This window comes from Haliotis rufescens, unplaced genomic scaffold (genome assembly GCF_023055435.1).
Source record: "Haliotis rufescens isolate VD_foot unplaced genomic scaffold, xgHalRufe1.0.p SCAF_1, whole genome shotgun sequence".
Lineage (NCBI taxonomy): Eukaryota > Metazoa > Mollusca > Gastropoda > Lepetellida > Haliotidae > Haliotis > Haliotis rufescens.
In genome coordinates, this window is record NW_025963779.1 from 16,573,660 (window position 1) to 16,587,651 (window position 13,992).

The 13,992-nt window shown below is 39.3% G+C and overlaps 1 protein-coding gene across 1 annotated transcript in view; it reads left to right on the forward strand.

The window, feature by feature from the left end:
* LOC124149646 (oxysterol-binding protein-related protein 1-like) overlaps nucleotides 1-13,992 on the forward strand; it is a 116,166-nt gene that overhangs the window by 35,599 nt on the left and 66,575 nt on the right. Inside the window, exons 15-16 of the mRNA XM_046521377.2 lie at nucleotides 12,106-12,292; nucleotides 12,650-12,761. Coding sequence (XP_046377333.2) covers nucleotides 12,106-12,292; nucleotides 12,650-12,761 — 299 coding nt within the window. The remainder of the gene's footprint in view (nucleotides 1-12,105; nucleotides 12,293-12,649; nucleotides 12,762-13,992) is intronic.

Sequence of the window (13,992 nt, forward strand, 5' to 3'; positions counted from 1 at the left end):
TATGAAGGTGTGATTTTTTAGGGATAACATCCTGAAATGTTGTTACAGTCTATAAACAAGTTGTTATCCGTAAAAAAGTTTTTGTTTCTTTTAATTAAGGATATCTGGCTTTTCTTGTCAGTTGACATCTCATATTTATGACTCTTAACTGAATGCAGTCTTTCCTTGATAGATAGAAGATGGTCCCCAGTACTTTTTCGGGATATATAAGATGGCTACGCGATGAATCGCAAAGATCAATGAAGAAGGAAGCGTGGTTTATTTCACAATAAAACATTGTTCTATCATGATGTCATTTCTGGAGATTCGAATATGCGCTCACAACTTGATGACGTCATATTTTTGACAACGTTATTTTTCAGTGGGAAGTTTCCAGATGTAGCTGGGCTGTAAAGATAAAACGCAGCGGCTGAACGATAGCATTCAAAAGTGGTAGATTTATGACAGTTGGTATTAGGAGAAAAGGTACAGATAATCAATGTGAGGATTGCGAAAATATCCAGGGAAATACCAGATTTAACCAATCTCTTCGTAAAATAGACTGTCCGACTTTTCCGAGGTCGGATTCTTTTCATGGAGTCATCATTATTAAAATTTGGGGAAATATGTTTAAAGCTTGTACATTTTTATCAACATCTTTAAAGAGGCAGTACATAATGTTGATATCGCATATAAGAAATAAATGACTCGTGGTCGTTGTTTATCGTTCAATAAAACACTGCAGGGAGAATAAACCATGAGGGGTGCAGCTCATTCTCCCTGGTCTACACATGCACTCACTCGTTCACATCCACATCCTCTCTCTCACTCGCTCGCTCACTCACTCACTCACTCACTCACTCACTCACTCACTCACTCACTCACTCACTCACTCATGTGATAACATCTATGACCCGACTCAATCACATCCACTCACTCACATCCACTCATTCTCACACCCACTCATTCTCACATCCACTCACTCACAAATCCACTCACTCACTCATTCACTCATAAGCTCATGCGATAACATATGTGACCTGATTCATTCACATCCACACACTCTCATCCACTCATTCTCACATTCTCTCAATCACTCACAAATCCACTCACTCACACATCCTCACACTCACTCACTCACTCACTCACTCACTCACACATCCTCACACTCACTCACTCACTCATATGCTCGTGTGATAACATCTGTGACCTGACTCATTCACATCCACATTCGCTCCACATCCACATCCACTCACTCACAAATCCACTCACTCACACATCTTCTCACTCACTCACTCACTCACTCACTCACTCATACGCTCATGTGATAACATCTGTGACCCGACTCATTCACATCCACACTCTCTCATCCACTCATTCTCACATCTACTTACTCACTCATGTGATAACATCTGTGACCCGACTCATTCACATCCACACTCTCTCATCCACTCATTCTCACATCTACTTACTCACTCATGTGATAACATCTGTGACCCGACTCATTCACATCCACACTCTCTCATCCACTCATTCTCACATCTACTTACTCACTCATGTGATAACATCTGTGACCCGACTCATTCACATCCACACTCTCTCATCCACTCATTCTCACATCTACTCACTCACTCATGCAATAACATCTGTGACCCGACTCATTCACATCCACACTCTCTGATCCACTCATTCTCACATCTACTCACTCACTCATGCAATAACATCTGTGGCCCGACTCATTCACATCCACACTCTCTCATCCACTCATTCTCACATCTACTCACTCACTCATGCAATAACATCTGTGACCCGACTCATTCACATCCACACTCTCTGATCCACTCATTCTCACATCTACTCACTCACTCATGCAATAACATCTGTGACCCGACTTATTCACATCCACACTCTCTCCTCCACTAATTCTCACATCTACTCACTCACTCATGCAATAACATCTGTGACCCGACTCATTCACATCCACACTCTCTCCTCCACTAATTCTCACATCTACTCACTCACTCATGCAATAACATCTGTGACCCGACTCATTCACATCCACACTCTCTCATCCACTCATTCTCACATCTACTCACTCACTCATGCAATAACATCTGTGACCCGACTCATTCACATCCACACTCTCTCATCCACTCATTCTCACATCTACTCACTCACTCATGCAATAACATCTGTGACCCGACTCATTCACATCCACACTCTCTCATCCACTAATTCTCACATCTACTTACTCACTCATGCAATAACATCTGTGACCCGACTCATTCACATCCACACTCTCTCATCCACTCATTCTCACATCTACTTACTCACTCATGCAATAACATCTGTGACCCGACTTATTCACATCCACACTCTCTCCTCCACTAATTCTCACATCTACTCACTCACTCACGCAATAACATCTGTGACCCGACTCATTCACATCCACACTCTCTCCTCCACTAATTCTCACATCTACTCACTCACTCATGCAATAACATCTGTGACCCGACTCATTCACATCCACACTCTCTCATCCACTCATTCTCACATCTACTCACTCACTCATGCAATAACATCTGTGACCCGACTTATTCACATCCACACTCTCTCATCCACTCATTCTCACATCTACTTACTCACTCATGCAATAACATCTGTGACCCGACTTATTCACATCCACACTCTCTCATCCACTCATTCTCACATCTACTCACTCACTCATGCAATAACATCTGTGACCTGACTCATTCACATCCACTCTCTCACACTCTTTGTTCAACAGATTCATTATTAAGTTTCAGTGGGTGTGAGAAATATGGCTAGAAGGATTTAATTTGTCAATACAAAGATTAAACCTTTTATGTGTCCCTTGAAACTCGAAACAATATTGATGCATACGCCTCTCTGAAAAAATGTATTGAGAAAACACTAGCGCTTATTAAGGATTACCAGTACTACAGAATATGTTGCCTCACTCTTTATCTGAGTTCCACTTCAACAACATTATCATGGCATCAAAACAACTTCCTTGGTCAACGCCTATAAATCATGTATGAAGTTATTATCCTGTAAACGTGATTGTGTATTGTATTTCATTTGTTTACCATCCTGCCATTGTGTCCGCAGGTCTCACAGGAAAATGACACAAAAATCAATCCAGTTGCTTAGTGTTACTGTGTAACTCGGAGGATTGCCGAGTGGTCCGACTGGAAATTGATTCCTGTAAATAAATCAAATGTAATTAAAGCATGTAGCTGTCAGGATCTTAAGCTATTGTTGTAGAGTGGGACCGTCTTGTATCTCTCTGGTCAGAGCTAGCAGAAAGTATCATTACATTAAGCCAGTGAATTAGGAATGTTTTGCAGTATCTGTCTGGTCAGAGCTAGCAGAAAGTATCATTACATTAAGCCAGTGAATTAGGAATGTTTTGCAGTATCTCTCTGGTCAGAGCTAGCAGAAATTATCATTACATTAAGCCAGTGGATTAGGAATGTTTTGCAGTATCTGTCTGGTCAGAGCTAGCAGAAATTATCATTACATTAAGCCAGTGAATTAGGAATGTTTTGCAGTATCTCTCTGGTCAGAGCTAGCAGAAATTATCATTACATTAATCCAGTAGATTAGGAATGTTTTGCAGTATCTGTCTGGTCAGAGCTAGCAGAAAGTATCATTACATTAAGCCAGTGAATTAGGAATGTTTTGCAGTATCTGTCTGGTCAGAGCTAGCAGAAAGTATCATTGCATTAAGCCAGTGAATTAGGAATGTTTTGCAGTTTCTGCTTTAGAAGGCTAATTATTTGCTCAAGTTATTCATTTCCAACTGTTGATGGTTTTTTATCATGGTTAATGTTTTCCTTATTTGGCCTCATCATTTCAGTTTCTTTTGTTTTCCAAGTTTTCTTGGTCAAAATGCAGAGACGGGATGAAAAAATGTCAAATGATTCTTCTTTTATTTTGGTTTTTCCTTTTGTTCCTTTTGTAAGATTGCCTTAAACAAGAAACAATTTGGTGTTACCTTAATACAAGAGCAAGTTTTCAGGCTTATAAGTATTGAGTGTCCTTGTGTGCTTTCTACAAATATTAGAAATAAAAAAGGATATGTTCTACTGAAATCAACCAAAATAGAGCTATTGCCCATTCACAAATGGTTCAGACAAAAACCAAATACATTGCAGTTGCATAAAGAGCACAAAGTCAAAGATTTATTCAGCCCAAATATTTTTAAAGCTGAGACCATAAGATACTTCTTAGAAGCAGATATTTTGAAATGGTAACATCTTCTTTTCTTGTAGTGTAGTTTTCTAATATTCTAATAAAAGATGTGAGCATTGTAAACTTCTAAAAACTTACACCCACGCCCATGCCCACGCCCACGTCCATGTCCACATCCACAGCAACATCTACACCCACGCCCACATCCACATCCACGTCCACACCCACAACCACATCTACGTCCACGTCCAAGTCCACGCCCACATCCACGCCCACATCAACACCCACGCCCACGTCCATGTCCACACACACGCCCATGCCCACGTCCATACCCACAATCACACCCATGTCCACACCCACGCCTACTCCCACACCCACGTCAACGTCCACATCCACGTCAACGTCCACAGCCAAATCCACACCCCTTGAAACAAATGAAATACTCACAATAAAATCACTTCCATCAAGAAGTACATTTAACTTATTTATTTAACAAATGAGAGTAATTAAGTTGATTTGACCTACTGAACACATGTAGACATTCTGGTGTTACAAGGTAGCCTTGTGAGTGTGGTTTGTAAACAGTGTGACTAACAAGCACTTGATCATGGTGATGTAACGTGGCCTTGTGCCACAGCTGTTGCAAGACACACACAAGTCCGGCTCAACTGTGACCAGTCTCCTCTAGCTGCTGGGCTAAACCCATTCCTGCTGAGTCTCACCTGTAACGAGATTCTACCTGTAGATGTCAAGTAACGTGATGAACAGTAGTGCTTGCTTGTGTGGAGGTGAAAACATGCAGGCGTGTTTATGTGAATCGTGTTGTGACGACCCTTTTGTATGCCGAGCCTAGGCTAGTTCCACTGGGGGACAATTGTGGTACTAGTGAACACAGATTTCAATCAGGTTGGTGTCGAACCTTTTACGTTTTTTATGGATTTTCAACTTTGATGAACACAGATAGTTGTATGTCAAGTCTTTTTACCTGATTGTTTCATTATTGATACTTAACTCATCATACTCTGACAATAGGCTGTTCTATGTGAACATTTCAGATCCAGCAGTTACTTGGGACCAAGCTATGAGATATAAATAATCCATGTTTGATATTCAAAACAGTTTATTATATTTCAATGTTTGGAATTGGTGACTGGATAGTACAATAAATCAACTCATTTGTCAAATCAAGAATATTTCTGTGGATTTGTGCTCTGTGATATGACATGTGATGCATTATTGATCAATTAAATCAATTCTGACCACCCACATTGCATGTTAGTAACGCTCACATCTTTCTGTGTACTGCACACATGGAATTAATTTCAAGGGGTTTACCTTGACTTACAAAAGTGGGGGTGCAGGGGACCCCCAATAATTCATTTTAAGGGTCCTTGCAGACAATATGAGGGTCCTGTAAAGTAATGAAATAGTGTAGTGAACTGTACATCTTGATAATTTCTTTAGAGCCTGGAATGAATCAATGGTCATGTGGACAGTGGTGATGACTGGTGGATGAAATAACTGAGACCCATACCTGCTATTGATGCGCTGAAGGTACATTGAAAATTATTGTGCATTCCTTGAGATGCATTTTGGGGGAGGGGGTCCATTTTCTACATTTGTGTGAACTGGACGCACATTTCTGCGCCGTGTAAAACCCTGTCCCCAGTTCAATGTTCGAAAACTAATGCCACATTTAACATGAAGGGAGTAGTAATGACTGCATGGTTATAATGACGTGCATATCATGTGTCAGTGTGACCCAATTGAGTCAATCGTTCCTATGCTTTGAACTGTGGTCTCTGGCCCAGATTGATTTAATATCAGGCTGCCATGATATAGCCTAATTAATGCTGACAGTGGTGTGAACAACATTCATTCCTGCTCTTACACTGGCAGAACCAGAGAGGCTGTGTGTATCCTCTTGTTTCATACACCGTCCAAGTTAAGGCCAGGTGTTTTATATTTTTCGGATTACGGACCCGCCGACTCTAATTTTTGAGAAAATATAAAATAAAAAAATCAGATTTCCATATTTTTTTTTCACACCGATAGCCACGTAGTGAGTTATTTTATTTGTTATCATCACCTTTTAATAAAAAACATATGAATTTACCATTGTAAACTAGTAAAGAGATACATAATCGATCTTTGTTAATCTCGAAGTCGAACATGAATAGCCTCCCTTGACAATTGTCCGTGTTGTAAGTGGTAGAATTTTTATTGTTACAAGGGGCTTTATCGTCACAAATGGCGGTCTTTTGAGCACAGAATATGTTCATAAAGTATGCCAGAGGCATTCTGCATTAAAAAAAATGCATTTCTTTTTTCCCTCCTCCAACCCTGGACTAAAAATAATAAAGCCTGGCCTAACTGCCCCCTCGGCCAGGTCACTTTGTAACTTGGGTAATGTGTGCACCCCGTTTTTCAAAATCCTGGTGTCGCCTCTGACTTACACCAGTAGATATATTGATGTCTTTGAACTTAGATGAAACTGGAACTAGGTTGGAATATGTCCAATGAAAGTTACACTTGTCCAGCATGGGATGTTGCTCAAAATGTCAACAACTCGTTTGTCAGGAATAGGCTGAAGTATTTACAGGTGTTGTACCAGGCTGACCTTGGTGTATATATTTTAATATTCTTGGATATTTCTAACAATATATATATTTTTTTTACATCAATCTTTTTTCAGGATGTCCTGCATGCTGGGCAAAAAATATGAAATTCAGTATTTTCTGGAACAATTTAGGTTGTTGTTTTTCAAATCCTGTATCCCACTCCAGACTGTGACACGGTCAGTCTCCTATTCTCCGTGATGAATACTGTACATGGGAAATGATGCTGATGTAGGAGAAATCTCCTTCTGTTCATCAATATAGGGCAAGCCTGACTGTGTCCCTCGCCACCAGCTGCTTCTCGGTGTAAATCATTCCCGGCCTTTCGAATACCTTGCCACACGGCCTGCCAATCACAGATCCATAAATGTTAATAAGGTGGAGCCCCACCTGCAGAATATGCCCATGTCTTTCCAGTTTCCTATAGCGACGTCAGATGAAGCTAAGCATGTCATGAGAAGATGAGTTCTAATTCCCCAGTTGATGGAACTAACAAACATTAGTACTTGTGTGAATAGGGAATGGCAATATATCACTTTCTTTACTTCTTTGTTGTTTAATGCTACATTCAGCAAAATTTCCGCTACATGACAGCGGTCTGTAAATATTCAAGTCGGTATCAGACAATCCAGTGATTGACATCATGAACTTCGATCCACGCAATTTTAATATGATGACATGCATCAACCAAGTCACCGAGCCTGACCACCCGAACTCATTAGTTGCCTCTTACGACAAGCACAGTCGCCTTTTACGGCAAAAATGGGTTGCTGAAGACCTATTCTAACCCGGATCTTCATGGGTATGCAATATATCAAACTGTTTTGGAGGGGCGTTTTAGGATAGATTTTTGATAGGTGTCTCATCAGTTTCACAGGAGATGGGCACATAATCACTATGTATTAAAACATGTGAAGATCCAGGGTAGAAAAGGTCTTTAGCAACCCATGCTTGCCTTAAAAGGTGACTGTGCTTGTCGAAAGAGGTGACTAACGGGTGGTCAGGCTCGCTGACTTGGTTGATGCATGTCATCGTATCCCAATTGCATGAACAATGCTCATGATGTCAATCACTGGATTGTCAGGTCCAGACTTGATTATTTACAGACCACCTTCATATAGCGGGGATATTGCTGAGTGCGGTGTTAAACAACAAACAAACAAACAAACACGATGTATTAAAGCTTTCTCCTTTCATAAAATTTTAATTTCTAAACACGTTATATCTACGACTCGTATTGTCATTGTCAGTAGATGCTGCATTATTTTGCTGTACAGATGCAGTAACATACATCAGATTGAAGTCCACCAATATTTATAGGGATGTTGTTAAACAATATTTCCTACATCGCCTCTAAGTTCTATGGGCCATGGCATTTGATAATAAATTCCCAACTGTGTCAGTAAGCTTCCTTTCAGCTATTTGCTTGAGCATGTTGAGTAGACACTGTTCTGTTTTGTGACGGTTATGCTATAGTACTTTGTCACCATTGTGCCAAGCCATACAAGAAATAACAAATTCACAAAACGCCTCGACTAGGGACCTTTTTCAGTGATGCACAAACATGTGCCAATATTCAACAGGAAGCGATATAATTGGCAGAGATGCAGCAGTCGTCCAATGACATTCGTCTACACTGCTGCTGATGCTGAAAATTCAGGATACTACTTTGGAATTTCAAGATACATACGTTGAAATTTCAAGCTAAAATCTTAAAATTTCAACTTATTATCTTGAAATTTCCTGATCATTTTCTTGAAATTTCAACTTAGTATGTATCTTGAAATTTTAACTTAGTATCTTGAAATTTCAACACAGCATCTTGAAATTTTAACTTGGTATCTTGAAATTTCAAGAAAAAAACAAATGGCCCTAAAAGACTTCCGTAACTACAGGTCGGGTGGTCTAAAAAGTAGAAATAGTTGAATGTGGGAGGAGAGCCTGCAACACAGCTGTGGCTTTATACAAGGCAATCCTGACAAATGAGGCAGGAACACTTGTGCATCAATGCATCCTAGCAATTTCAGGATCAACAACAAACTTTATTTTGACTCCCATCTTTAATATATGTCAACTTCAGTTGGTCCTTGTTTAGAAAATAGTTTTGGGGTGCAATATGCTCTCAGCTTATTGTTTGGATAAAAAAAATAGCAATTTCTGAAAAAAATGTTTTTGGCAGACTGTAAAGCAAGTTAACTAAGAGTATGGCCTAATATAAGAAAACAAATTGGTTTGGCATGCACCACATGCAGACAGGCCAGGGTAGTTTGGTGCTGATAAATGTGTGTTTGGTCAAAAACAAAGTCACATGTCAGTTAGCCTTTGCCTTAGACTGTAACGAAGAACAAGTTAAGCATAGTGTACCCTTGTGGTATTTCAGAGTTCGAATTGGGCCCCATCAACCTTGCTTATCATACAAGATGATTTAATGGCTGGGTGGTCAGGCTCTATGACGTGTTTGATTGCATATCACCTTACCCCAGCAATGTGGATTGTTGCTTATTATATCAATCACTGGTTTGCCTGGTCCAGATTTGATTATTTACAGGCCATAGTCATACCTGGAATATTGACTGTGGAATATTGACTGCATTAGCAACAACAACAGTATATATACAACTCATATTGTGCAGAATTGGAATTTAAGTTAGCTGTCAAAATATTTTGGTTAGAAAGTAGGGCTGGGACGGGTAACTCAGGTACTCGGGCCGGGTGGGTCCTGAGTAGGACCCAGGTACCCACAGGACTACCCGAACCTGTGGTTAGTCATGTGAAATGCTGTTTAATGACAAAAATTCACAAGTCACTAATGTTCGCATTTCTATGTGACTATGCACGCATTCCTCCTGACTTTATATGTTTGATTAAAGATAAAGTTTCCGTCAACTTCAGTGTATGCCTGACCTGATGTTTCTTTATGTGTATCTAAGTGCATTTTGCCAGGGCTCTGGTCAAACTATTCCCAATTGGACATTTTGTACCCATCTCTTGAGACCTAGAATGGGTTATAGGGGGTTGGGTACACGGGTAGTAAATTTTGACTTGTCCCAGCCTTATTAGTATCCAATTTTGGTATTTAAGATTAGTTTTTGCTGAATATTTCAAGGGAAAGAGAAGAGTGTTTAGTCATGTGCTTCAAGCATCCCACTACAATGAAGTAGAATATGAGGACTTTTGAACTTTAGCCTTTGTGAAACAAGATGTCAACTGACACGTGAAGGACTTTGTTTCACTACATTTATACCTCCGTGCACCCTGAATGTGGCACAACCAAGAGTTATCAACGACACTCAGGGTGCAATTAGGAAAGAAGTGTATCTTACCCAGGATGCTGGAGGATATGATGAACTTCAAGACATGAAGTGTCTCCGTTTAGTGAGAAGTTTGTGATAAGGTCCTTCACTGGCCTACTAAACTTAACAAGTTTTGTCAGGGTAAGCGATAGATTAGTTGTGCCAAATTTATCACATATCTTAATGTTCCTGTCAACTATTCTTTTTTACTTAATGATATTAGATTATATTTTTTTGACAATATTAATTACCCATGTATCGATAAAATGTATGAAAAAAGCTTACTTTCAATCATTGGGTCAATAAGTATACAAACAGCATGTCTAAAATTGTAACCAAACTTAGAGAAAAACAAATGCTTCCTAAGTCCTCATTGGGTCTAATATATCACCAACAATAAAAGTTTATGTTTACAAACACAGCTAGGAAGTATTTCAGAAATGATGTTGAAATAATGTTGAAGTAAGCTTGTCGTAGAATTTCTGCAAAATTCTTTCCAAGAAACAAGTGTTTGTGTTTTCTTTTGACATCGTAGAATGGAGATAAACATACGTGACCCACCAGGAGAAAAGAGACTTTATGAGGGCCAGGATACAATTGTGTCATAAAGACGTTTGACGTCAACGTACATTAATGAAGATTGCCATGTGTCATGTCATGTATTTCTGTAATAAATATGAATTTAAGCTTGTGAATTGTATTTTTGTGTTCCGAAAATGCTTTTAAGATATAATGAAAAGTCAAAATGTGATTTTTCACCTACGAGGTCCCTTATCTCATAGTTGGTCACGTATTGTGTTTTCAGTGTGAAGCTAGATTACCTGAAGATTTAACCACACGAACTTGAAATCAAACCTGAGCTCTGTATGTGTGTGTCCATATACCATGACGTAAAAAACATGAATTCTTTGGTGTGTGCCAAGATATTGAGTGAAGCAGCATGGATTCAGTCCAAATGTGTGAGTGGGCTGTCAATCTGAATTTAATAAGCACCGATTATGGCCTTTAAATGAAGTACGGTGCTTCATACGATGGAACATTGTTTTTGTATGTCTCTGTACCTTTATACTCGCATATATTACAGGCATTGAAAGTGTTACCCAAACAAATCAGGACGTTGACCATGTTTATGTCTATTCTTGTCATGCCAGCGGCATTAGTTTTATTGCCTTTTGTTTACCTGACAAAATGATTTCGTTTTACATAAGGCCAATGTTTAGAATGTCATGTTATATCAGCATGTTGAGGGAACAGGGAAAGATTTATAGAAAACGATATGTTTGTTATTAGTTATAGGTTGCTAGCTGTCTTCTTGTCAATCAAAAACTCTAAAAATCTAATAAAAAGCATGAATGGTTGGTTTTATCAATATACAAGAAAAGGGGACAACCTCAGTGGTCTCATGGTAGAGCGTCCAGGGTTCAATCCCCAGCCTTGTAATGCCAAAAGATGTTAAAAGATGGTACTTGTTGTTACCCTGCATGGCATCGGCATTAAGGGGCTAAAACAAGAACTGGTCGGCTTGGAGTCAGTATACTGTGTCTGAGTGTGGTATTCATGTTAAACTGCGGCATGGTATCCAAGTGGGCTAGAACTATAAAATCGGCATCATACTGAACTAGTACAAGCAGCTCCTCATTCCCCCGAACACCTCCCATCCCAGGAACCTATGCTAACCTGGAATCCCTGGAGTTGAATATTAGTTAAGTATGTCAAGTAGACATATTTTCCATGCCACACAATTTTATACCTTGGACAGGGATGCTTTGTCAGGCAGGTAATGGAAGACGTCGGGCTTCTGTAAATGATAATGCCCTGAAAAATAGCCTTACCCTTATATGAACCAGAAGTTGTATCCATCAAGTTGTATGTTTTCTTATTTACTCACCAAATTCTAGAATGCAAATCAAACAATTTGTTAGCCTGTTATCTCTCTCACCCTGTAGCTGAAGGAATTAATAATATTTAACTGCAATGTCACTCAATCTCTGTTACAGATCAGGCAGTTACAACTAAAAGAAGAAATGGAGAAAAGTCGGGTTTTACAAGAAGCACTGCATGCTCTTGCCACAGAACATCATGAGTTGGAGAAATCTATAAGTAGTCACAAGTCATCAATACGGTATTACGACACTGATGATGATGAGTTCTATGATTGTAGTGATGATGGGGATGAAGTCTTTGGTAAGTTAAAATAATAACAAAAACATCATTTCTATTAATCATATGTTGTGCACGTCCGGGCTAGAAAATCCTTTAAGAAAGAATCAAATAAACTATTGTATTATTGCTCATTCTTGACCTATTAGTGCATTGATTAAGGGGAGATAATTTTTGTTCACATTCTGATAATTATCTCCCCTTGACTACATGCAAACTCCCAGAAGTATAGTGGAATCAATGTTTCTTTGTTTTATGTTATGTTTTGACATTTATGCATTTAAAATATTCATCCTTTTGTAATTAGTCATAATACTGAAGGATAAATCAATAAAAGTAATAAATACTAAAAGAAACAATCTGTTGCCCTTTCTTTTCCAGGGTCCCCAAGATATGAGTCTTTTGCCGAGTCTTTCACAGATGCCTTATCTCAGGACTTTGATGTGAGTTCTACAAATGGGAAAACAAGTACAGCAATCAAACCGTGGGCAAGGTATTTGAAACATTGATATTCTCGATAAGCAGACTCTTGTGAGTCAGTGTCTGTCTCTCTCCCTGTCTCGTAGCCATGAAGATTCTACTGTCAGGATTACAGTTATTATCAAGACAAGAGGACTGTACCGAGATCAAGCAGTCTGCACATGAACAATTCTCAGAATGTTGTGGTGTATGCACATCCAGCACATGAAATACTGCACCAGTTTCAACTACCTTTAGTCAGTGATAACAAAACTGAGTGAACTTTGACCGCCCTATCTAAATGAAGGTTGCATGGTATCTTGAGCCAATTAGCTGTCACCTTTCTAAAACTCTCTGGCTGCATTTTTGTTTGCCTTGTTTGAGAAATATTTTTGAACAACAGAACACTAATATTTCTTCGGTGGTATTCTTTTCTGGGTGTTGAAGCTATGGAGCTCAGAAACGACAGGATTAGGGCTGGGACGAGTCCACAGCCCACAGCCCTATTACCCGACCCTACCCGCGTACCTACTGTTGGTGTCAAGAGATAGGTACAAAATGTCCGATTGGGAATAGTTTGACAGTAGCCCTGGCAGAATGTTTTAGATACATGTATAAAACGATGTGATCATGCATAAACTGAAGTTGACTGAAGTTTTAGCTTTGTTCAAACATATTTAAGTCAGGAGGAACGTGTTCAAAGTCATGAAGAAATGCAAACATTAGAGATTTAAAATTGTCGTGTAACCATGTAGTTATAATTATAGTGATTTTTTGTCATGAAACAATATATCACGTGACTAACCACGGGTCCGGGTAGTCCTGTGGGTGCCCGGGTCCTACTCAGTACCCACCCGACCCGGGTACCTAATTTACCCGTCCCAGCCCTAGACAGGATGTATGAATCTCTACAACAATATACTGATGCTGCTATACTTTCTACATTAGGTCATCTCAGTTCATTTTTCAAGTAGACATTCTTCGCATTTCAACATTCTTCAGTAAAGATCCTTTGTGGACTGTTATGTTATCCATACAAAATTGTTTGTCTATTTTGTCATCCGTCAAACAGTTTTTTTCGTTTTTCGAGATACAGAAGTGAGATTTGAAGGTTTAAATGCTTTGATCACTTGTACTGAGAATTGGGAGCCTTCACGCTTCCTGGCTGAAAAGAGAGTTCACCTGACACGACCTCTTATTGAGGTGACCTTAGATCTTTACAAGATGGCACTTGTTACCCAACTGGTGCTTGGCAATAAGGGTAT